Source organism: Populus alba, chromosome 2, assembly GCF_005239225.2.
Source record: "Populus alba chromosome 2, ASM523922v2, whole genome shotgun sequence".
NCBI classification, from domain to species: domain Eukaryota; kingdom Viridiplantae; phylum Streptophyta; class Magnoliopsida; order Malpighiales; family Salicaceae; genus Populus; species Populus alba.
In genome coordinates, this window is record NC_133285.1 from 6,010,552 (window position 1) to 6,036,499 (window position 25,948).

The 25,948-nt window shown below is 36.3% G+C and overlaps 2 protein-coding genes across 2 annotated transcripts; one reads left to right on the forward strand and one right to left on the reverse strand.

The window, feature by feature from the left end:
- The first annotated feature begins 16,180 nt into the window (after positions 1-16,180).
- LOC118028078 (uncharacterized) lies at positions 16,181-17,484 on the forward strand. Its single transcript, XM_035031600.2, has 2 exons — positions 16,181-16,403; positions 16,527-17,484. Exons 1-2 carry the CDS (start codon positions 16,236-16,238, stop codon positions 16,983-16,985), a joined length of 627 nt encoding a protein of 208 aa, XP_034887491.1. The 5' UTR covers positions 16,181-16,235; the 3' UTR covers positions 16,986-17,484.
- Positions 17,485-18,511: 1,027 nt separating this feature from the next.
- LOC118028075 (26S proteasome non-ATPase regulatory subunit 14 homolog) lies at positions 18,512-21,136 on the reverse strand. The gene is made up of 6 exons (XM_035031599.2): positions 20,858-21,136; positions 20,513-20,690; positions 20,327-20,408; positions 19,565-19,741; positions 19,310-19,477; positions 18,512-18,882 (listed from the first exon to the last, which is right to left on the reverse strand). Exons 1-6 carry the CDS (start codon positions 20,997-20,999, stop codon positions 18,691-18,693), a joined length of 939 nt encoding a protein of 312 aa, XP_034887490.1. The 5' UTR covers positions 21,000-21,136; the 3' UTR covers positions 18,512-18,690.
- Between the last annotated feature and the right edge of the window lie 4,812 nt (positions 21,137-25,948).

Genomic DNA, 25,948 nt, shown 5'->3' on the forward strand with positions numbered 1-25,948 from the left:
GCGAATATTGCATAGTGGATCAACTAAAAAAGACTCCAGCTCGGATCTCCCTTATGTCTCTGATACTCAGCTCTGAGCCGCATCGAAATGCCTTGCAAAAGGTATTGAATGAGGCATATGTACCCAGGACATTGAGCACAAAAACCATGGAGCATTTAGTGGGGAGGATCCATGGCAACTAATTACCTCTACTTCACGGCTGATGAGCTTGATGCTGAAGGTACCGGACACAACAAGCCTTTTATACATTACTGTTAGGTGCAAAGACTGCCTCATAGGGAAGTGCTCGTCGATAATGGCTCGTCCCTCAAACGTGTTGCCAAAGCAACATTCTGGAGGAAATGCCAATTGATGAATCCCATATGAAGCCAAGTACTATGATAAGCCAGAGCATATGATGGCTCACCTAGGCCAATACTTGGGACTTTAGAAGTGGAGCTATATGTGGGACCGCAAATGTTCCTAGTGACACTTCAGGTTATGGATATCCACCCTTCCTATAGCATGTTGTTGGGAAGACCTTGGATCCACGCAGCGGGGGCAGTAGCTTCATCATTACACCAATGTCTGAAGTACATCATGAATGGGATGTTAGTAACCGTCAGGGCTGAGGAGGCAATAGCCATGACAAAGAATGCGGCTATGCCTTTCATTGAAGCGGAAGATTGCCAGGATAACAATATCCATGCTTTCGAGATCGTGAACACCGACTGGGTACCAGAGAACACCGTGCTAAGAAGGCCAAAGATCTCAGAAACGGTCAGGATGGCAAGCCTATGTTTTTTAGAACGCGGGATCCCATGGCAGTATAACTTTGCTGTCAGGATACCAGAAGGGTTAATCCGGCAAGGATAGCAAATGCTGCCCAAAGATTTGGGTTAGGATATCAACCTAACCAAAAGGATTATCGATGGGCTGCTGGTCGGAGAAGGGCAAGAAGGATGGCTAGAATTAAAGGAAGAGAGCCTGAGGAAGAAAAGCTAGAAATCCCTCACCTTAGTGTATCGTTCACAAAAGCTGCATTCATAATGCAACCTGATAAAGGAGCCGGAAGCCTGGGTCTAGAACTGGCTCATATGAGCATAAACACCTTGGAGGGAAACGAGAAGAAAAGGGATGACGTGAAAGCAGTCGCGGGAAAAGAAGATGAAGCGCTGCCACAGCTGACGATCCATACGCTAGAAGAAGTCTCCGCCAAGACCGTTGTGCGCAAGCTGGCTCCAGGCGAAAAGTTTCAGAATTGGGTGACACAAGAAGCTCCAGTGGTTTTCAAAATGTAAACCAACTTTTGTTTGCCTTAACATGTTTTTGTCATTGCTTATGTTTGCTTTTGTTTTCTCTAGTTGACAATCAAGGCTCATGATGTCAGCTAGATTCTATATTTGTCATAGAGCCCACCTTTTTTCCTTTGAATGAATGTGAGATCATGCACTTTTTTTTCAGAAATTGTTTTTATATATATATGCATTTACACCCAGCACTTCCCGCTTTCAGGAATCCTGAAAGCGGATCTCCAACAACATCACATACATTTAGCATCAAGAATAAATGGCCAAACTTGAACGAGCATGTACTAGCTATGGAAGAAGAAGAGTGGGATGAAGGCAATATCAGTGAATTCACCAGGCTAGTAGAACAACAGGAACAGACTTGGAAGCCTGCCACCGAGGAACTCGAAACCATCAATGTGGGCAATGGTCAGCTCAAGAAAGAGTTGAAAATAGGTACCCTAATTACTTCTGAACAAAGGATAAAAATGATCACCCTATTACAAGAGTATTCAGATGTTTTTGCTTGGTCCTACGAAGATATGCCCGGTTTGGATACAAGTATTGTAGAGCACAAGATACCGTTGGAGGAAGGTTATAAGCCAGTCAAGCAGAAGCTAAGAAGGGCCCACCCAGACGTCTGGATCAAGGTCAAGGCAGAACTCGAAAAACAGTGGGATGCTGGTTTTCTAGAAGTAGTTAGATACCCACAATGGGTATCTAACATTGTTGTGGTGCCTAAGAAGGAAGGGAAGATTCGAGTTTGTGTGGATTTTCGGAATTTGAATAAAGCTAGCCCTAAGGACGATTTTCCTCTACCACACATAGATGTTTTAGTGGATAATGCTGCCCGAAGTTCCACTTATTCCTTTATGGACGGCTTTTCAGGATACAACCAAATAAAAATGGCTTTAGAGGATAAGGCGAAAACAACTTTTGTCACACCTTGGGGGACCTACTGCTACAAGGTCATGCCATTTGGGTTAAAGAATGCGGGTGCAACATATCAAAGAGCAATGGTGACTCTATTCCACGACATGATGCACAAAGAAATTGAGGTGTATGTAGATGATATGATTGCCAAGTCTAAAAAGGAACAAGATCATGTGGAAGTTTTAAGGAAGTTATTTGAGAGGTTAAGGAAGTATGAACTAAGGCTTAATCCTGCAAAATGTTCATTCGGAGTTAAATCGGGCAAGCTGTTGGGATTTGTGGTAAGTGATAGAGGTATAGAGGTGGATCCGGATAAAGTAAGGGCCATCCAGGCCATGTCGTCCCTAAAGACGGAGAAAGAAGTAAGAGGATTCTTGGGAAGGTTGAATTACATTGCTCGGTTTATAGCTCAGCTAACAACCACATGCGAGCCTATATTCCGGCTACTAAGGAAAAAGATCCCGGAACTTGGAATGAGGAGTGTGAGGAGGCATTCAATAAAATCAAGCATTATTTACAAAATCCGCCTTTACTGGTTCCTCCTATATCAGGAAAAACCTCTAGTATTATATCTAACCGTAACTGAAGTAGCCATGGGATTGTGTATTGGTCCAGCATGATGAAAACTGGAAGGAAGGAAAGAGCTATTTATTACTTGAGTAAGAAATTCACTGAATGTGAGTCCAGATACACGGAGATAGAAAGGCTTTGTTGTGCGTTGGTGTGGGCGGCAAAGAGGTTGCGACATTACATGTTATACTACACCACTTGGTTGATTTCAAAAGTGGATCCTCTGAGGTATATTTGTAATAAGCCTTTTCTCTCAAGTAGAATTGCAAGGTGGCAAGTTTTATTAGCAGAATACGACATAGTGTATATGACAAGGAAAGCCGTAAAAGGGAGTGCAATCGCAGACCATCTGGCTGATAATGCTGTTGAAGATTACGAACCTTTGGATTTTGATTTCCCTGATGAAGATATATTGTCAATAGAAAAGGAGGAAGAGAAGACAGATTGGTGGACCATGTTTTTTGATGGAGCAGTAAATGTATATGGTAACGGGGCAGGGGCAGTAATAATCTCTCCTAATAAGAAGCAATACCCAGTTTCGGTCAAACTACACTTCGAGTGCACCAACAATACAGCTGAGTATGAAGCTTGTATCCTCGGTTTAGAAGCCGCATTGGAGCTGAAAATAAAGAAGATAGATGTATATAGGGATTCAATGTTGATCATCTGCCAGGTGAAAGGGGAATGGCAAACCAAAGAAGAAAAGTTGAGGCCGTACCAAGAATACCTATCCATGCTAGCAAAGGAATTTGAAGAAATTAGATTCACCCATCTGGGAAGGGAGGGGAATCATTTTGCGGATGCTTTGGCCACACTAGCTGCTATGACTACCATTGATCTCAAGTGCAAGGTACAGCCGGTACACATTGATATTAGAAATGATCCAGCTCACTGTTGTTTAATTGAAGGAGAGATAGACGGACAACCTTGGTATTACGATATCAAGAATCTGGTGCAGAAGCAGGAATATCCGGAGGGAGCTTCTAAGACGGATAAGAAAACTTTGAGAAGGTTAGCCATAGATTTCTATTTAGATGGAGAGATTTTATATAAAAGGTCATTTGATGGAACCTTGTTAAGATGTTTGGATGAGGCAGATGCTAGAAGGGCATTAAGAGAGGTCCATGAAGGGATTTGCTCAACCCATGCCAGCGGGCATATGATGGCAAGGAAAATCCAAAGGGCTGGTTATTTTTGGATGACACTAGAAAAAGACTGTATCAACTATGTCAGAAAATGTCACAAATGTCAAATTTATAGTGACAAGGTCAATATGCCACCAGCTCCATTGTTTAACTTAACATCGCCATGGCCCTTCGCGATGTGGGGAATTGATGTGATTGGACCTGTAAACCCAAAAGCGAGCAATGGTCATAGATTTATCCTCGTGGCTATTGACTACTTCACAAAATGGGTCGAAGCCGGGTCATTTGCTCATGTGACGCAAAAAGTGGTGAAGAAATTTATCGAGAGAGATTTGATATGTCGGTATGGTCCACCAGAAAAGATTATAACTGATAATGCCCAGAACTTCAACGGCAAGATGATAATAGAGCTCTGCACGAAATGGAAAATCAAGCATTCCAATTCTTCGCCATATAGACCGAAAATGAACGGGGCGGTAGAAGCTGCTAACAAGAATGTCAAAAAAATTATTCAGAAGATGGTAGTCACCTATAAGGATTGGCATGAGATGTTACCATTTGCCCTTCATGCATATCGCACCGCAGTTCGAACCTCGACAGGGGCTACCCCATATTCTTTAGTGTACGGTATGGAAGCAGTGATGCCTTTGGAAGTGGAAATCCCATCGTTAAGAGTGTTAATAGATTCCGAGTTAGAAGAGGCCGAGTGGGCCAAAGTGAGACACGAGCAACTGAACCTGATTAGTGAAAAGAGGATAGCCGCAATATGTCATCACCAGCTTTACCAGAAACGAATGGCTAAGGCGTATGATAAGAAGGTTAGACCGCGGTTGTTTCAAGAAGGAGATCTAGTATTGAAGAAAATATTGTCATTACCTGGAGATGATCAAAGCAAATGGGCACCAAACTACGAGGGTCCTTATGTAGTAACGAAGGCATTCTCAGGAGGAGCGTTGAAGTTAGCTAGAATGGATGGAGAAGACCTAGCTCGACCTGTGAATTCTGACTCTGTAAAAAGATATTATGCTTGATGTAGGCCTCTAAATCAATAAAGCAAAGTTTGGCCATGGATTTCTTTCCTTTTGTGCATTGATCTCACAACAATCATTTTTGCATTAATCCCAACAGTGCATCTCATCACTCATTTAAAAGTCTAGCATCGATTGAACGAATTTCTTCTCTATATAAAAGCTCAGACTAGGATCACACCCCTACACTGGGGGCATGTACAAAATGTTTTTTTTGAAAAGTTTTTACGAAAGCCTATAGATTTGAAAACCAAGCTCAAGCATTTGACAAAAGCATGACAAAAAGGCAATAACAAGTCTTACATTCTGAAAAGCGGACTACTGGAGGAAAGTCAAAGATTTCTTCTCCAAGAATATGATAAGTAAAAAAGGGCAACACGGGAGATGAATCCAGCATACGACTTCAAAAGCAAGCTTATGATAAGAAAGAGCTTCATGAACTAGAAGAAGATGATGGGGCCTATGTTTCAAAACCAGGTACGAAGGCATACATTGCATCTAATCATAAAATCATTGCATGTATCTCTTTTATCGTTACAGGAGGAGATCTTAGTGCACTCCCGCAAGATTGTGGATGAAGAAGGAATCATTGAGTGGATTCTAGAACCACAAGAAGAGAAGATAATATTTTTTCAAATCCTGACAGCTGGAAGAACGACATCGATCGCAATCGGTAAAAGGGAATCGCCAGATGGGATTCCAAGTTGTTTGGTTAAAAGAGATCGCCAGAAGGGATCTCATACTTCAATAAAGGTCGCCAGAAGGGACTTCATATTTCAGTTTTGAATAACAGGGAATCGCCAGATGGGATTCCAAGTTGGTTGAGATCGCCAGAAGAGATCTCGTATTTGGATGAAGGTCGCTAGAAGGGACCTCATATTTTCATAAAAGGAATTGCCAGATGGGATTCCAGGTTGTTAGAGATCGCCAGAAGGGATCTCGTATTTTGGTATTTGGAGGTCGCTAGATGGGACCGCATATTTCATGATTTTTAAAGGAATCGCCAGATGGGATTCCAAGTTGTTTAAAGGAGATCGCCAGAAGGGATCTCGTGATTCACTATTTGGAGGTTGCCAGATGGGACCTCATATTTCATGTTGGTAATAAGGAATCGCCAGATGGGATTCCAAGTTGTTTGAGATCGCCAGAAGGGATCTCGTATTTCACTATTATGGAGGTCGCCAGATGGGACCTCATATTTCATGTTTGTTAAAAGGAATCGTCAGATGGGATTCCAGGTTGTTTGAGATCGCCAGAAGGGATCTCGTGTTTCACTATCTTGGGGGTCGCTAGATGGGACCTCATGTTTTTATATATTTTCAGGGAATCGCCAGATGGGATTCCAATGTTTTAGGCCGAAGAGGATTGCTGTAAAGAAAGATTTTCAGATCGATCAAGCTTCGACCAGATCACTTGCGGGAGTTCAGATCAGATTATCTTTATACAACTTACTGCGCAAAACCCTTGCTCCGTAAGCATTATAAAGAGGGGGCAGCTGTTGTAACCCATTTTTGGGTCCCCACAAAAATAATATAAATAGCCAAAGAAGGTTAGAAAAATAACAGGAGGCAGGAGCGCTCGGAAAATGGTTGGAAGATTTGGTCAAGGAGGTTAAAAAATACCAAGATCGGATTTTTACAGTATATTCTTGGATGATGAGAGCCCTGATGGATAAGAAATTTTGAATTTTGAGGAGAAAAGCCCAAATTTGGATGTTTATGGACTTAATTGGATTTTTAATGGATTTTATAGGGGTTTTGATTGCAAGAAAAATTGGTTTTTTAAGTCAATGTGGGCTTTAATCAGAAGAAATTTAAGTTTTGGGGCCAAAATATATTTTTTTGGAATTTATTAGGCCAAATCAGGGGCTTAATTGCATAAATATTGAAGTTTAATGGCCAATTAGGGACTTAATTAAGAAAATCCGAAACCAGGGACCAAATTGGAAGAGGCGCGTAAATGGAGGGGCTGAAATTATTCGGTCCAGGGGCCTAATTGAAGAAATTGGAAGTTTATTAATCAATTGAGGGCGTAATTGAACAAAACAGAGGCCAGGGATTAGAATGGAAAACGCGGCCGACTTGAGGGGTGGAGGCCGAAATTAGCGGGGGTGCAATTGAATTTTATTCTTGAAATCAGGATTAGATTTGAGGACTTAATAGAACAAAGGACAAATTAAGGACTGATTTGAAAAAACATATTTTTGGCGCCTTTTTTTTTTTTAAATGAAACGGCGCGTTTTCTCCAAAACGACGCCGTTTCATACATTAAAAAAAAAAAAAAAAAAAAAAAAAAAGAGGGGAGAACCGAACGGTGCCGTTTTGAACGGCACTGTTCACCTTTCTTCTTCCCTCCCCCCGAACAGACAGTGGGGAAGAAGGAAAAAGAAAGCTTATTTAAATGGCGTTTGTCCCCCTCTCCTACCGACCGGACCAAAGCACACACGCCGTTGAAGACATTGGCCGACCACCCGCCGCGCACCACACCGGGACCGAAGCCCACACGCCTTGACAGTCGCGCCCAATGGCCGACCAGCCGACACCTTGGTTCGCCCCAAGGCTCCTTCTCCCCCTATAAAAGCAGGTGACCCGAAGAAAAGAGGGACGACGAAAAAGAAAGAGAAAGAGGAGGTAGAGGAGAAAGAAAGAAAAACCGAGACAAAGGAGGAGAGAGAGAGAGAAACCGAAGGAGAGAAACCGAAGGAGAGAAACCACTTAACTAAAAAACCAGAAACAAAAGAACCCAAAGTTGAGAAGCTTGGGAAAGCTGACACCAGGAGGGAACTGAAGAAACCGAAACCGAAGCAGCAAACCGGGGGAACAACGACGAACCGTTGACAACAACCGCACCCTCCGCCGTTCGAACAGCCGCAGCCCTTCCCACAGCCACCGTTCGCGAGCCACAGCACCACCAGCAACCGCCTCCTCCTCGCCAGGTACGCCTCTTCCCCCTGCATTTTCTTCCTTTTGCTGCCTAAGTTTTCCTCCTGCATGCAGAATCGTTTCTGCATGCAGGAGGTGGGGAGGGAAAATAATTCCCCCCCCGTTTAGTTTGCTGGGCCAGGCTGATGCTGGCCCAGCGTTGTTATTTTCTTCTCTGGGCCAGACGGGGTCTGGCCCAGAAGTTTTTTGGGGTGGGCCAGAATGGTTCTGGCCCAGCCCTGTGATCTGGGCCGGTCGGGCCCAGACCAAGGAGTGAATTTTTAGTTGGGCCGAGATCGGCCCAGTTTTATAGTGGGCCGAATTCGGCCCAATGTTTTTTTTCCTGGGCTGTCCGGCCCATTTAGTTGGGTCGGCCCGCCCACTTAACATATTATATTATATGTTATTATATATTATATGATATATGTGTGTATATATATAAAAAATAAAAAAAATATTCTGAAAAATCTTTTAAAAATATTGTTGATTTTCCTGCATGTTTTGGTCAAAAGTGTTTAATGTTGGTTTGTATTTTTATACCGTAAAGATACAAAACCAGTGTTAAAAATACCCGGTTTTTCGTCAAAATATCAAAGATTTTCAGAATAAAAAATGTTTTTGCTTTCAAAAAAAATTCTAAAAAGTCCCTAAAAAATGTTGTTGATTTTTCTGCATATTTTTATCAAAGTGGATTAATATTAGGTTGTATTTTTATACCGTAAGAATACAAACCCAGTATTAAAATACCCGATTTTTGTTAAAGCATCAAAAAAAAATAAATATTTTCCAAAAAAAAGGTTTTGTTTTCATGCATACGGCCTAGTCTCTCCAATATATATATATAAATATTATAACATCATATTTTCACACAACAAAGAAAATTTTCAAAACAATATATGTATTAGCATGCATTTTGGCTTTAATAACCAGTTTATTTAAGCCATGAGAACTAGGCCAATATTTCAAAAAAAATCAAAAATCTTTTTTTTTTTTTTTTGTTTTCTTTTAGTATTTGGGATTACGAATTTATACGTAAAACGTATTCCTAAATATTATTAATGAAATTTTGGTATGGACGTTAGAACGGTTAGGATTTTACCCGATAAGATAAAGCCTTTCTTACCGATGAGGATTTTTCTTGAACCATAGACAGACCAACAACTAGAAAAACACGAAAAATACCTTAGATTTTATCAGACAATAAAACAATGCAGCTTACCTTAGGTAGGGCGTATTTGGGGTGCTAATACCTTCCCTTTACGCAACCAGTCCCCGTACCCGATCTTTGAGACCAGTTAGGGTTCCTAGTGACCAAAATACTAGGTGGCGACTCCCTTTCCATTTTCCACCCATAAAAGACAATATTTTCTTGTATCCCCATAGATATAGATAGCTTTACATTGTAGATAAGAAAATGGAACAAACATATAGTTTTTTCGCCGCGACGCCGCACACGTGCGACACCCTTTAAACCAGGTCAACCCGTCAAATCTGTGATTCGTGTCATGAAAGTTTGATAACTGAATAGGAAAAAAAAAATTACGGGTTAACCCAGAAATAGCTGGGTTAACCCATCAAACCCGAAATCCGTGTCATGAAAGTTTGATAACTAAATAGAAAAAAATTGAACGAAAAAATTAATTAAAAAGAAAAAAAACTAACGAAAAAAAAATTAAATTAACTGGGTTAACCCATCAAACCAGGTTATTAAAAAAAATAAAAAAAATAAAACAACTTAAAAAAAAACAAAGAAAAAAAAAAACAGCTTAAAAAAAACAAAAATAGCTAAGCGTTTCACTGTGGATTGCATTCAAAAAAATTAATTAAAAAGAAAAAAAATCCGCGTTAACCCATCAAACCCAAAATCTGTATCATGAAAATTTAATAAATAAATTGAAAAAAAATTAATATTAACAATTTTTTAAAAAAAAAAAAACATTAATTAAAAAAAATAGCTTAAAAAAGACAAAGAAGAAGAAAAAAAGCCTGGAAAAAAAAAATACCGGAAAAAGAAGACAGCTCAACGTTTCACTGTGGATTGCTACAGTGAAACAGTGAGCAGTTTTAGCTATTGTTATAATAATATTCTTTACCTTTCTCTCTTGACTATGATACTGTCATTCCTGAGAATCCTTCAAACTCCTGCGTAGAGACAAATTCATTTCTCGATCAAACACGTCCTAGCGTTACATCTCCACAAAGTCCTCAACTCTCACAACCTGATAGAGTTATCTTCTCTAAAACATGAAGTTTAAAACCTAAAGAATATCCTGGTTTTAAAATGTTTTGTACCGCTCATCGTCCTTTCCATTATTTGACTAGTATACTTCCAGAATCTAAGCCAACTCAGTAGCCAAACTTGAGTGGAGAAATGCTATGGGACGAGCTTAATTTGGGAGTGATATTTATGTGCCAATCATGGCTAGCCCCTCTAGCTTGATGTGAATTGTTAGCACAAAATATGAATCTGCGAATTCAATTATACAAACAGAAGTGCCAAGTTCTTATATTGATATGCATGAATCATATGAGGAATGTTATGGCCTTCTGTTTCTAACCTGTCCAAAGTAAAAACATTTTGCCCATGAACCACTGGGGCTGTTCCTTGCTCAATTAAAATTGCACTTCTATGAACTCTCTCTATCATGTAACGAATGATTGTGAAGTTTCTCCATCATGAGACGAATGATTAATGGCATGGACCAAGACATGGATCGAGCATTCTTTCTCTTTTTTATTTTCAAGAATATGACCTAACAATCATTTGTATGGCCCTCGTTAAAGAACACATCAATGTTGCCTTTGTTCATGGAACACACGATAACCACATTTAGATCCCCAAATATTTTGGTTTGATAAAAGCTACGTGTGTGATCACTCCGAGGGAACCTTCTGTTAATTATCTTGAAAATTAATTGAAAAAAAACCAGTAAAACACAAGTAAAATTGTTAACAGGACAAAATATGAAGAAATGAGTTGCCAACTGGGCAAAATCCCCTAGGAAACCAGCAGCACCTGAAGGGATCCAGCAACGAAACAATGAGAGTGATCACACACACATATGTCATGGTTCGGTCTCAAGTAGCCACCCAGAACCTTTTGGTATGCTGTTCACCAGCAAAAATCCGAAACTCCAATTCCAAAGGTCTGAAACGAATCAAAACTGAATGAATATAAATCCAGCAGGGTACCTCTAGCTAGCTCGGTCTGTCCTACGACTTCAAGAATGATATTTCCTATGTAGTAAATCAATTATGTTAATTTATGCATAATCCATAAGACTCTCATTGGATGGCAATCAAGAGAGTCCTTCGCTATTTGAAAGGCACAATTAACTATGACCTATTTTATGCACCTTCTGCTGCCAACTTCATTGTTTTCTATGACTGTCATGTAGGCTAGAAATCCTGATAACCAAAGAAGCACCTTTGGATTCAATATTTTTCAAGGCATGAATTTAATATCATGGGATACCAAGAAACAAGGAGTTGTCTTGGGTTCAAGCACATAAGCAGAGCACCGAAACATGGTTTTAGCTACGATAGAGTCATTCTAGATTGGAACGTTAACGAAAGAATTTCAAACTTATCTTTCGTTGCCCCATACTATCTAGTGTGATAACATTAGAGCACTAGCTTTAGCTTCAGAAGCTAGCTTCCATGCCCAAATCAAGCATGTGAAAATTGACTATCATGTTGTTAGAGAGAAGGTGGTTAATAAAGATGTTCTAGTCAGATAGGATTTGTTGGGTTCATCGTTTACCAAAGGGCAGTCTGCAACTCAGTTTCAATTTCTAAGGTTCAAACTCATGGTTTGCCAATCACCCATGAATTTACAGGGGTGTTAGAGCATGCACTTACTTAGTTAATACTCAGTTGCACAAATCAAAGTCAGTTTAGGTTTTTTCTGATTATGACAAGCTTACAGTTTGATAATAGTTGTACAATATCATTGTACTTCTTATATTTATTATTAAATACAGAGATGATGCAGACAAAAATCCAATCCAATTAGTTGCTTTGTATTTATAATCAGTTTATTTTATTTTTACAAATTTCAAGTCTAAAAGCTGCTGCCTTGCTGCTTACTAACATGTCTCCTCTCGACACCTATAAAAGCAGTGAAATGGAACCAAGAAGCCCCCCCTCCTTTTGCCATCGAAACAGGGGAAGTAAAAATTTCAAACCAAAACAGAGACAGGACGAACACCATCTATGGTTGCTTAGCGGAAGATAGATGGGTTCTGAAGAAGGGAGCACTCACTGGAGCGTGTTTGAGGGAGTGAGAAACGTGGCCTCATCAAACCCAGAAACTCTCATGTCTGAAATCGAGACTGCTATTAATGAATTGGAATACAGCCGTGCCACAGCCCTTCTCGACTCACCATCACCAACCTCAACCCACATAGTAAAGACTAACATGAGCTCCGATTCGGATGCAAATCCTCAATATGATGCTAAAATGGCAGATGGGACTTACATGGCAGGCTGTGCAGCCTTGGCTGCTGGGAAACTTGACGAGGCTCTCTAATATTTGAATGTCTCTTTATCGAAATGTCCTCCTGATAAAACCTCTGCTGTTGTAAAGCTGCAGTCTCTTATTTCTCTTACTTCACAGCAACTCCACTTGACTCTTTCATTTTTTGTATGCTTTACTCCTTTGGATCATTTTGATTTTGCTACAATTTGATGTCGGGTAGTAAAGTAGTTTTATAAGTTTAGATTTGTAATTCTTCCTTCATTTTTTCTAAATTCATGATTTTGACGTTCTTTGGTAAATTTTATTTTTGAGTGCTGCGTTTGCTTTAAATATTCTATCTAGAAGTTAGATTAACTCCTTTGGCCATACTATTATCATCTTATATCTATGATTTCAACTTCTGTGTGTCGAAATGATGGAGTTATATGACCCTTTTTATGACCCTTCTGATATGGTCTCCTTGCTCTTAGCTAATCAGTGGTTTTGGCATTAGGATCAGACATTGAATTCGCTGTGAAATTGTTCTATATATGCAACTGATCAAATAAAGGGATAGATTCACTAAGATGTATTGTTGTGTAAGATGATCATGACTCTTTAGTATCTGATATTTGCTTCTGAGATTGAACAATCCTTTATATGTGGTTACACCAGAAAGAAAATCATCTCTGATGTAGGTGTAGCAACATCAGACAGATTCCCTATCTGTTCACTGCTAGAAGGAGGCAAGTTGAGCGTTTTGGAGGGTTTGTGTGAGGTTGAAAGATGACAATTTTTTACTTTTTTGAGGTGGCATCTGCTCCAGTTTACGCATTCGTCAATTCTACTATGCTCTCACATTGCTTTGTGGTTGCTCTTGTTATTGTGAATATCATCACACGTTAGTTCAAAAACCCTGCCAAATTCGAGTTCCAAATCTCTGCAGGGTTTGGTTGTCTGAAACTTTTGGATGCAAGCTGAGAAGATTTTTTTCTGTGAGTAAACAATCAAATTATATTTGATAACACCAAAACGAAATTCGTCTCTGATGTAGATGTAGCAGCATCGGACAGTTTTCCATTTTATCATGCTGAAAGTAGGTGAAATGCGGTGTTTGGAGAGTTTGTCTGCAGGTTAAAAGATCGTCTTCTGATGGTGGTATCTGCACCAGTTTCTACATTTTACTATCTAGTCTGTCAATTCAACTGCTTTGCTTTTTACATTATCCATGAGTTGCCCTTATTGGCGTGAATATGATCGCACATCAGTTCAATAACCCTGTCTACGTGGCGAATCTGGGCCTGGCTAGGCTGTCTGCAATGCATTTATCATTATCAACAAAGAACTCGGATTCGTAATGGTTGCTTCTGGTTCTAGTCCTGCTCGCTGTGGAAGAAGATTGCAAACACGCTCCCATTTCTTGCAGTTTCATATTTGCCTGTAATTCTGTTCTCTTCAATTTATTTCTTACAAACACTTTGTAACTGGTTTGGTTGATTTTTGTTTGTTTTTGTATTCCGAAAGTATTTTTTATAAGAATTAAAATGTTTTTATTTGTTTTCAATTAATATATTTTTAATGTTTTTAAACTATTTAAATTAATTGATGATAAAAATATATTTTTTTTTTGTTAATAAATTCAATGGACATTTCTGTTTACCGGTAATAACTTGTATGGCAGGGCCTCATCCTCAAGTAATCAAATAAATTGCGTACACGATTTGGTATCATGTCCTACTCACTTTGACTTCTGCTTGAAGTGATTACTTAAAAACGACATGATTAACACTCTTTTAAGACATGGCTTACGTGAATCGAGGATTGAGGGTCCCCGTAAGAGATCATTGTTTCGCATTTGAAACACCGTGGACCAAGACAGAATTCACCATTGACTCGTATGGTGTTTCACTCTCTCTCTCTCTATTTTATTTTTTTCATTTTCTTTTTGCCACTATTTTTTTTCCTTTAAATTCATCATTCCATAATATAATATAATATATTATATTATATTGAATTAAAATTGGGCTGTCCATTTTTATTATTATTATTTTTATCGTGATATAAAAAAAAATCCACATGTTTAGTTGATAGCCAATTTTATACAATAAAAATCTACTTTTATTGTTAGCAAAAAAATAAAAATTGAGAACTGAATTTGACAAAAAAAAGCAAAATGTAGGGTAATTTTTTTTAATAGTAACTGTATGTGTTCAGGTCAACTTCCGCGTATCTCGTCTAATCTTCCAAAATCATGAAGCTAATGACCATATAAATTTTCAATAACCCTAAGATTTGTGGCACTCGAACTAGTGACCTATAAGAAGCAAATTCAAGGATGTGACCAGTTAAACTACACCGTTCAAGATTATATAGTTATTTTTTTTTATTACTATTGAATGTGCATCTTTTAAAAAATCTTAACCTAAAGAATTTTTCAATTTCATTTTTGTCCATTTAGTTTTAAAATTGTAACTAATTGTTTCAAACTTTATTTTATTCACATTTTAGACTTTAAATTTGCAAAAAGAGAAAGAGACTTGTCAAAAAATAGTGGAAGAGAGAGAAAGTAATGATTTGTCATTTTTTATTAACAAAAAAAATCAAATTTAGTGTTAATGTATTTCTCTTAACGAGATGAATGCGTTTTTTTAGCTTTGATATTACTTTAAAAAGTATATCAGAGTTGAGATTTTTTTTTATCTTTAGTTTAATTTGACGTTATTTAATCGATTTAAAGGTGTTTTAAATTGATAAATAAGTTTATCAAGATTTAGAGAGTATTTTTAAATGAATACAAGTTTAAAATGATTTTTATGTTTAAAAAGCCCTAACTCATTTTTTCTGTGATTTCTCTAGTCACATATAACATGTTGTCTACTTTATTTTTATATAAAAATAAAGTAGACAACATGTTATCTACGTATCTAATATTTGATGACTAGAGAAAAAGGCCAGTCGCCCTTTAGTAAAATGGACAAAAAAAAAAAAAGAGATCAAGTCACTATTCTAGCCTTGCAAAGCCAACCCGCACAAGACTTGTTTTGTTGGGCCAAGTATGCGAGCCTAGTCTTTTTAGCACAAATGACTGATCCTTTTTCTATTATTTTGTGTTTTATGAGTTTTTTTATTAAAAGAATTATTTTGATAGTTTTTTAAAAAAATTTGCTATCGAATTGACGATAAATTTTCTTTTAAAAAATAATGCTTACAATTAAAAACATATTTTTTTATTAAAATAATAAAGAAATATATTAATAAAAAAATATAGTTTAAATTAAAAATATATATTTCTCTTTGATAATTTAATGTTTTGTCAAGCAAATATCTATTTTTATAATCATTTAATTAAATAAAAAATAAATTCTATAAAACAAGGTTATTTAATATGATTAAGATCATCATTTAGATTATAAATTAGATAAATTAACTCAATTTAATCCTAGTAGATTCAAAATATAACCGGTCAATATTAAAAATAATAATAATAAATCAATGTTGTTTTCAATATTTTTTAAATAACCAAACTTGGTCCAGGTAAGAACGGTTAAACAAGACTAATTAATTTTCACCCAATTTAATTTAAAACCTGGCCGTTGCATCGGTTAGATTGACGAGTTAACAATCCAATAACGTCGGTGAAAAGTTCCCCGCCACGTCACGCGTGCACCTCACTAGTGAGAGATTAAAGTAGGACTTTTGAGTAATTTGCTAATACGTCTTTCAACTTTTTTAACTTCGTCTTTACCCCTAAGGATCGGAAGCCACTGCTGTCAGTAAGATGCAAGGCCACTATCACAGGAGCAAGTCAATGTGGACATCAACAAAAACTATGACTTATAAATGCTAGTGCTGTATATATTTTGTCCCATACCATTGAAGTTGGAGATACCACCAAACTTTCTCTTCTCAACATGGGCGTCTTTCACCATGAAGAGGCACCGAATCCTTCTAAGAAATGCAAGTTCCTTGCTGCAACTTTGAAGGATGTGTTTCCGAATTGCAGTACTTGTGGTGGACGGATTTCAACTTCAAGCCCGGAGGAAGAGTATCCAACTGCTGACGTTGATGATGAGCAGGAAGTACTCACTTTTCACCATTGAAAAATTTCATGTTCTAACCCCCTGACAGAAAAAAGGAAAAGAACAGAAAATCATGTTCTTTCTTTCTATCCTTGCTAATCTGAGTGTGTTTTCCTTCTTCAGGTTATTGTTTCAGAAATTCGAAGCAGAGCCATGGAAAAGTTGAGGCATAAACCCTTTATTTTCACAGACAGCTTTTCCTGGGTATACTCTCCGAAAACAGGAGAATTGTTTGTAACCCCGAAGGCTGTTCAACAAAAGGACGAGGGCAACGATGACAACGATGAATATGATGATACAAGAGAGGAATTTTTCTCTGTTGGGAGTTGTTTATCCTGTTGTTCAAGTGCTTTGAGCAGGGAAGCATTTGTTTCTGCCAAGCCAAACTTCTCTCGATGTTCAAGTTTCAAAGAGTTTTGTTTTCCAGATTTTTCAAAGCGCTCGATACTCCAGGAGTTCTGTCACTGTCAGGGATGGCCATTCGGTCTATGGAGAAAGGCTGTGTTGCTTCCACCTTTGCCCAAATCCCCCTCTGAATCTTGGTCCTGGCGCAAAGGTGCTAGAATTGTTAAGATGGCTTAAGAGTCAAGAGCATCTTCATCCTTTTTTTTTTTTTTGGCCTTGGCAATGGAAAGCAAGCATGCATCAACATCAAAGAATAAACAAGGTTTCGCTTATGAGAAACCGTTTTTATACTCCTCTAGATTATAGCCGGTGCTTGCCTAATTCACAAGTCATGTTCTCGTTTGTGATGTTGAAGATTATGAAATTGGAAAAACTAGTTAGCCTACCAGCAAGAGAAACAATTAGCATCTTCCCTTGTAAAACGGACCCCTCGGTGAGCTTGCCCGTGGCTCTAAACCAAAACCCTCCCTCTTAATAACAAGAGGAAGAGCTAGGCAGATCAATCGTGTGTGTGTGTGTGTGTGTGTGTGTGTGTGTACACACACACTCACAGAGAGAGACATGTGCGGAAATCAGGGAAGAAACCATTGTTGATACGCCAATACTTCTTTGACCAATTTCTGTCTTTGAGACAGAAACTTTACAGAAGGCTAAATTTTGAGACCAGATGCATCAATCACAATTTTGTTGTCCACAAAATCTGATCCTTTCAAGTTCTTCTGTAACAATAAGCCATCCATTCGTAGTAGAGAGGCATCAAGCAATCAGCATAGCACCTTCTGGGTTATAAAAATACCTGTCACGTTTGTAGTTTACAGATTAAGCAGCACCGAGAGTCCCCCTCTTTTAACCCAATATATTTAATGTTGGATCTTCATCCCGCCACTACAACTTCTCAGAACATTATTTATCATTGTACAAACACCGCGCAATCAAATTACGGCACCCATCTTCATGTCAACGAGCAAATAATATCCACCCAGTTAAGGAAATAATCTACCAACTGAAAAGTTCAAACAAAGGGAAAAATTTCCATGTATTTACTTTCCCATGGCCAAATCATCGCCACAGTCCCGTATTTCATCATACAAACATTGATGAAAGAAACAGTTATTAACCATCACAAGAAAGGAAATATGTAAGAGGAAACCATCAACTAGGCGAAAAAACAGCTTTAAATTGTCAACATAGGTGAGCTATTATTTAAAAACCAAGAACTTCAACTTAGAAGATTTTTCTTGGGAGGAACACCACATTCTCTCTCCAACTAATCAAAAACATTCAAGAATTTTGTGAGCTCAAATCTTTCCCCAAATGCCACCCTAAGCTCTTTGCTCAACATAAGAGCCAGCAAGCCCACGAGTGCGACGAAAGAACGGTAACCCGCATCCAAAAGACATGATAATTTAGAAAACTGAACACCTGACTATGCATTCATTTGTAGGATCACTTCAAACGGAGAAGAAGAAAGCTCAAGGCTGGACATGCTTTGAGTGGTCATCCAGTCTTCAAGCCCAAGTTGTCTAAGGGGTCAGCATTGCTAGGATATCACTATATAGTGGTCATCCAATCTTCAAACCCAAGTTGTCGTAGGTGGTCAACATAACTGGCGTTAGATTAGCTAATTATAACTTCCACAACAAATTAATCAGACATCAACATGCAGACACAGGCACGGCGGAGCACCCCATAATCTTACATCATGAAGCAGGTAATAAAATGAGTCTATTGATCCCAGTGATTGAACTGTCTTCCAAATATCCACCATGATAACTAGTCCAGTATAGCATAACAAACAATGAGAGGAAAGGAAATGTAAAAGGAAATTATGAATCAAGATCGTTCTACTTGAAACAGAGTACAGAATGACATAAAGTCAGGTCTAGAACACAACAGTGTCGAGCATAGTGCCCAATGTCTGAACTATGTTGGAGGACATCAAATTTGAGACATGTTCTTCAAGGTGTTTCTTCGCATCTTGCCTTCCTACATTTGCAATTGCCAGCTTTTCAGGTGGCAGCTCATCTTCCTCTTGCACTGCCTTGTTGTATTTAATAGCTAAGCCCAGCATTTCCTGCAGATTTCAAGACATATCAAGACCAATCACGATAGCACTGCAAAAATGGACATTACTGTATGCACCTAGTACCTAGCAGAGTAGAAACAGACAAATGGCATTGCCTCAATGATAAGATGACAGTTACAAGAGATTCAGCTAACCTGTCAGAATTAGAGCCCCAGCCCCAGCCCGTTTCTCAGGATGCAATTGTTCTAATGTTGGAGGATGAGTAATGGAACACTATGCTAGATGAATGATGACAAACCATGAACACACAAAAGGCATTGCCTTAGTGCTGGATGAGTAATGACACTCAGCTAGATCCAACATGGAAGTTCATGAATAGGACACTCAAATATCACGAACACCCTCTAAAACAATTAAAAGACAGAATGAAAACAACACAACAGAGATTAAGGGAACTCCAATAACATCTGTTCACCTGAACAGTCTGCTCATTGGTTTTTGAATGAGTATCAAACCGCCTAAGTGTCAAACCATCTGTCCATTTCTTCTTGTGCAGGTTAAGAAGCATCTTTTCCTCAAGTTCATTCTTTCTGTAATTAATGGCTATGGAGTAGTAATGTCTGTTCAATCCATGGATCAAAGCCTGAAAGTTTTCAAGTGAACCATGTTAAATCTTGATGCAACAGAAAAATAGTATGCTGAAAAAAAATCACTTTTGGCATGCACTTACTTGAATGGATGGCTTATTCAGATGCCCAAGATTGGAAGTTGTCTGCCGTGGTTCTTGGCCAAGCATCATTGTTTGTGGGTTAATCAAACGAAAGGCATCAATTACCACCTTTCCTTTAACACTCTGAATTGGATCCACCACCACTGCCACAGCACGTTGATTCAAAGCTTCAAAACTCTGAATATCAAACACAATAAAACAGTCAATTCTAGTCGCAAAAAGCAGTAACAATTACTGAAACAAACAACAGTCAAATACAAGACATAGCAATCACGAACCCTTCCCTCAATCAATACAATCTTAGCATGGTGGCAAAACTAAATTTCATCAAAATATTGTAAGAGGATAAGGAGAATTGTAAGAGAAAGACACCATAACGTTTGAAGTGTTATTAGTCTTCTAGGTCACATTGGCACTCCCCAAATCAAGAGTCCTCAGTCCATTATATCCATGTCCAAGAGCATCATTCAAAGGGGTGTTTTTTCTGACCCATGCAGTCACTGTTCACATTAGACTTTTGCTATCAAGCTGTCCTATTTCAGGCAGTAGTTTTTCCCAAGTGAGGGAGAATTCAGAAGGTAACACAATCCTATTGCCTACTCAAAAGCCCAGACACACACAAGAAAGTAATCATAATCATTGAATGACTAAATCTAGCAATCCAATTTTTGACAACCTGTAACATCAATGAAAAGTTCACCGATGACACCAACCATTAAGAATATCAATACCAAGACCATAAGCATAAACACAAAGCAAAACCTGCTGGGTATTTATATCAACACCAGAGAGCCAACAGCCAAATCCAGGATGTGAATGGTACCACCCCACAACCATCTCGGGTCTGCAACACCAAACAAAGAATCAAAAAATCATTAGCGGAACTATACCCAAAAACTACCACATGATTTTCATCAAAATCAACTTGACAGAAATAGAAAATAATACCTTCCAGTCTGTTTAAGCATGTCAAGCATATTAGTCTGGAACACATGATCAACAGCTTCAACACTCACACCAGTACCACTTTGTGGCATTGCGAATACATCGACAACACGAACTGTATATTCATCCACAAACTCTCCAAGCATCAGACCCATCACCTCCATCGGTACCCCAGCTCTCCCTATCATCAACATCCACCAAAATCAAACACAAAACAACCCAATTCTTAAATTCATTAAAAATAAGTACACCCAAAATCCTAATTCAGGGTTCAAACTCGGATTTACATAGAACAACAACAAAACCCTAAAATTGAATACGTAGGTTGTGGATTTTAGAAAACCGTACCGTGCTTAAGCATTTTGAGGAGGGCAAGAGAGGAGATGTAGACCTGCTCGGAGGAATCGAGAGTGGGAGAATCTGGTGGTGGATGACCCAGCGCGCCTCCTGCACCTGCAAACATTCTTTGCAGTCTCTCCATACCTGACATTATTATTATTATTATTTAACTTTCTTGGTTTCTTTCTCTCTAGCCAAACACAGATTGTTGAGGTTTTCTTTCTGAGCAAGATAGGGGCTGCTAACTTCTAGTCTTCCTACTGGTATTTATCAGGGAAAAAAACAAAACAAAAAGAGAAGGAAATTGTTGTTAGAGAAGATTTTGCTCCTATGCCCTTGAAAGGTTAAATAATTAAATATTCTTGGGTATTAGGCCCTGAAGCTAGATGGGCTTATGACTTCAATATTTGCAGGGTTTTATCAGGCCCATATTTTCAATTAATGGGCTAGAAAAGCAGAATTAGGCTTGTTCAGCCCATATACGTAAGAAAAGGTTATTCTTCCCTGGCCCATTTTTAAGGACGAAACCTACAAGCCTGATATATGGTTTGATATTCAGACGGATTTTTTAGGCTTATGTGACCTCGTATAAACCGTACTCTCTCTCTCTCTCTCAATTTTAATCGTGGTTTAGTGTATTTTCCATACTTTTAAGACCCGGTCCGGTCCACGGTTCAAGATCCGGGTTTTGAATTTTGACTGGGTTATCAGGTCGGCCGAGTTATTTTTTTTTAATCAAAACGGTGTCGTTTTAGTAAAAAAAAAAAAAAAAAATAAAAATCGACGGATTTGCGACCAGGTCTTACCGGATCAGCCGGGTCACATCAGGTTTTTCTCTTCTTTGTTTTTTCTTCAACCCGGCCTAATTCAGCCTCAGGTTAATCGAGTCCTAGATCGATCTATTGAGTTAAGTTTTAAAATTATGGTATTTTCGAGTCTTGATGACCTGAAAACCTTGACATGAGCAAGTACACGGGAAAATAGAGTTTGTGTTAATAAGATGAGGTGTTTTTTAAAGTGTTTTGGGTAAAAATATATTCAAATAATATATATTATTTTAATTTTAATTTTTTATTTTAATATCCAGACATTAAAAATATTTTAAAAAAATTAATTTAAAATAAAAAAATTTAAAATTTCATAAAACAGTTGTTGTAATGAGGTGTTTTTTAAAGCGTTTCGGGTAGAGATGTTATTTTTTAAAGTATTTTTTATTTAAAAATATATTAAAATAATATATATTATTTTAAATTTTATTTTAATATCCAGACATAAAAATATATAAAAAATTAATTTAAAATTTTATAAAACTGTTGTTGTGTGATGGGATGTTTTTTAAAGTGTTTCGGGTATAGAGGTTTTTTTTAAAGTATTTTTTATTTAAAAATATATTAAAATAATATATTATTTTATTTTTTAAAATTCATTTTAATATCCACACATTCAAAAATATATAAAAATAATAATTTAAAATAAAAATTTTCAAAATTTCATAAAACAGTTGACACACGAAAAAATCTTCTTTCCACGAAAATGAAAAACGAAAAAAGAGAGAAGGAAATTAAGAAAGCATCAGCATGTAACATCAGTGGTGATTAAACAAACATAGAGAAAGAAAACTGAACAAGCTTCCTTACAAGAATTATTCTTTTCCATGCTCCGCAAGAAATGGGATCGGAGACAGGGTCTGTGCATATCTCCAAGAGTCAGGACCATCTTAATAATTCTAGTCTTAAGGTTTTCTCTAATTATTTAATACTCTTGCCCATCAGGTTTGTTCCGTTCAAATAAAATTATAAAATGTGGGGTCTTGATCCATATGACAAATCTTAGCCCTTAATCAGTTGCGTGTCGTCTATGTTTGATTGCAATTTTTTTTATTTATTTATTTATTCGCTGATTTTTTCCTTGATTTATAATTGTATTAAAACAAAATAAATTAATTATATAGTCCTCTCAATTCTAGTTGATAACTCATTAATTAGGTGGTTGAATTGTAGGTTAGGCTATCAATACTTTTCTAGAAGCCATTCAAATTCTCAATATAATTAGTACGAAGAGTTTACCAATTTATTACCAAAATTAGTATAATAATATATAAAATAATTCATACATATATATTCAAAGATATTTATTTTTTTATATATCCACTATCTCATGTTGTATATAAGACTTCATTATTTAATTAAGTAAATATGTACCACATGTAATGTTATTAAATCAATCCATGTATATCTTAATACTTATATCACTTAAAAAAAAAAAAAATGTTACTAGATAAGATTTTCATAAATATTAATTTTTAAATTTTGAAATCTAATAAAAAAAAATATATAAATTAACAAGTCAAATATAACATTTCACACCATGTGAATTGTCTCCAATGCTTTTTTTAGATATATTTATCGATTTTCTTGCCCATAAATATACTTTATCATAGTAAAAAATATGTTTGGTTAAAGAGACAAAAACATAAAAACAAAAATGTCTCTAAGATAAATTTTTTAGTGAATTTCTGTATTTTAAAAACAACAAGAATAGAAAAGACATATATTTAGAGACAATATTTTTTATTTTTTATTTTTAAAATATCATTGTAAAAACCTTTTAATTCTAAAATTATTCAACTAAGACATGTAGGATAAAAATGATTATTATCATAGTTTTTAAACACAACTCGAGGGTCGATTCGGGTAAAACCTGAGTTAATTTAAGAATAAAAATAATTATTATCATAATTTTAAAACTCAATTATTGGGTTGACTTGGGATAAAGACTTAATCATGAGTGAGGTTGATTGTTAACTTGAATCAATGTAAGGATAAAAATAATTATTATTATAGTTTTAGGCACTACTTGAGGGTCGACCAGAGGTAAAGCCCAAGCTCATGTATTAGGAGAGTCAACTTGGGTTAACCTGAGTTAACATAAAATAAAAGTGATTGTTATATTAATTTTACAACTTGATTCGAGTGTCAACTCGAGAAAAGGCCAAGGTCACAAATCAAAAGCTTTAACTTAAGTTAACCCAAGTCAATGTAAGAATAAAAATATTATCATAATTTTAAAACTAGACTAAAAAGGTCAATCAGGGCAAGGCCCAAGTCACAAGTTGGGAGAGTTAACATGGGTTGACTCAAGTCAGTGTATAGATAAAAATAATTATTATCATAGCTGACCAGAGATCGGTGATAAGGTTCAAGTCGATCATGGTTTTACAACAAGAGTTACTATAATATTGTTAATTTTAATACTCAATATAAACTAAAGTAAAAAAAAAAATATCTAATTATTTATTTAAATATTTTAGTTTGAAAACAATACATATTGAAATGTAAAATGGAGTTTTTTCACATTTTATTTTATCTTATCTACTATAACCAAATACGATACAGAGATGGTCACTTTGATTTGTATATCACTATCAAATACAATTCCTATATGTCTTCTTTTTTGTCTTGTCTCTTTTATATCCACTATATTTGGTTTTTTTTTTTTTTTATCTCGAGACAGTAACTAAACAATAACTAAATATCAAGTTTTGCAAAAGCCTCCTTTGATATTAAGAAAGGTTATTTCTTTGTCATTGAGTTTTTTTTGTCGCCTCGTAATCTTGTTATTTATTCTTTTTATACCTGAACCAAAACTTTTCTATAAAAAAATAAAGTAGTATTGTTAATTAACAAGATAAAGCAACTAGGAAAATTGTTTGCTGAGTTAATGACTAATTATAGCCTTTTATCATTGTTGTTGTCCATTTTTTGTTATGAAATTAATAGAGATATTGTTAAAAGTAATTTTTATTTGTTGTTGTAAGAAGTTCAGGAAAAATTAAAATCAAGTGCTGTTTGTTATGTGGTAAGTTACTGAGAAGTAGTTATAAACTACTTATTTGACTAGTGCATTTTGTTTTACAAAAAAAAAAAATACATGCAGTTTTTTTACGTGTTTTTATATATAAAAAATCCTAAATAAAAATAAAAAAGTTATGTATAAAAATGAGAATTTACTCAAACTTATTACACTAAAACCTTGATTAGTAGGGTATTCAACTATTTTCTATGAGATTGATTGTATACTCTTCTCGTCCAAACTCTATTTAAAGTGAAACAAGCAATGAAAAATCACACTCAAGTAGAAGAAGTTAGTGTAACAAAACAAGAACAACTTTGTTTCTAACAACAAAGAAAATGCACTTCAAAATGCCATCAATCTCCTAACAACCCCAAGGAATACAAAAGGAATGCCAAGGGATATATTAATTATCGCCTGATATGTTTTGAGCACATGATCACATCTTTAATCGCTATATGTAATAACGTATTAACTGCTATTAAGAAAAAAGAATATATTAAATACTTTCCTCCCATGAAAAGCAACATGAATGCAAAGAACCTTAATAAGTTGTATTATTTTCATCATGACAACTATCACGTTACTAAAAAATACCATGCCCTATAAAACTAGATTGAAAGATTGATCATTAAAGGTTATCTATAATAATTTATGAGGAAATAAATTTAACCCCAATAAATAAGAAAAAATCCTTGTGAAGCGTTACCCCAATCATATAATATCCAAAACTTGTAACCATACTTGCATGAGAATTTTTCTTTTTAACTTTTTAAATAAAAGCAATAATGTTTCTCCATGTCTCCAAAATGAACTCTATGTCTTAATAAAATCTCCACAATGAGATCTTCATATTTTTATTGAATTTTAACATCTGTAGATGAATTCTTCATGTCTTTAATAAAATCTCCACACTAGAATTTTCACATCTCTAATTAAAATTTACATTCATACAATGTCTCCATACATAATGCATTAACATTACTTTTACAATGACAAAGCATCCTTCACTTTTTAAAAATAAATAATGTCCATTACACTAAAAAGAACAAGAAAACTTATTGAACTCTTATCTATTCTACAAACATGTTAATAAAAGTTGTGAGAAGGTAACCTGAAAAATATAATTTTTATTCCCCTTTTACTTTTAATGGTTAAGTCTTTCAAACATGGGAGATGGTGTATGAAAAATACCAAAAAAAAAAAAAACAAACAAACAAACAACTAGGAATCCTAACCATCCGTTTA

Excerpts from the sequence above, each read along its gene's own strand:
- LOC118028078 (XM_035031600.2), top strand. The coding sequence starts at position 16,236 with ATGGGCGTCTTTCACCATGAAGAGGCACCGAATCCTTCTAAGAAATGC. Across the intron at positions 16,404-16,526 it reads ACGTTGATGATGAGCAGGAA|GTTATTGTTTCAGAAATTCG; the intron begins GTACTCACTTTT and ends TTCCTTCTTCAG.
- LOC118028075 (XM_035031599.2), bottom strand. The coding sequence starts at position 20,999 with ATGTCAGGTATGGAGAGACTGCAAAGAATGTTTGCAGGTGCAGGAGGC. Across the intron at positions 20,691-20,857 it reads CCTCAAAATGCTTAAGCACG|GGAGAGCTGGGGTACCGATG; the intron begins GTACGGTTTTCT and ends TGTTGATGATAG. Across the intron at positions 18,883-19,309 it reads CCAATGAGCAGACTGTTCAG|GAAATGCTGGGCTTAGCTAT; the intron begins GTGAACAGATGT and ends TGAAATCTGCAG.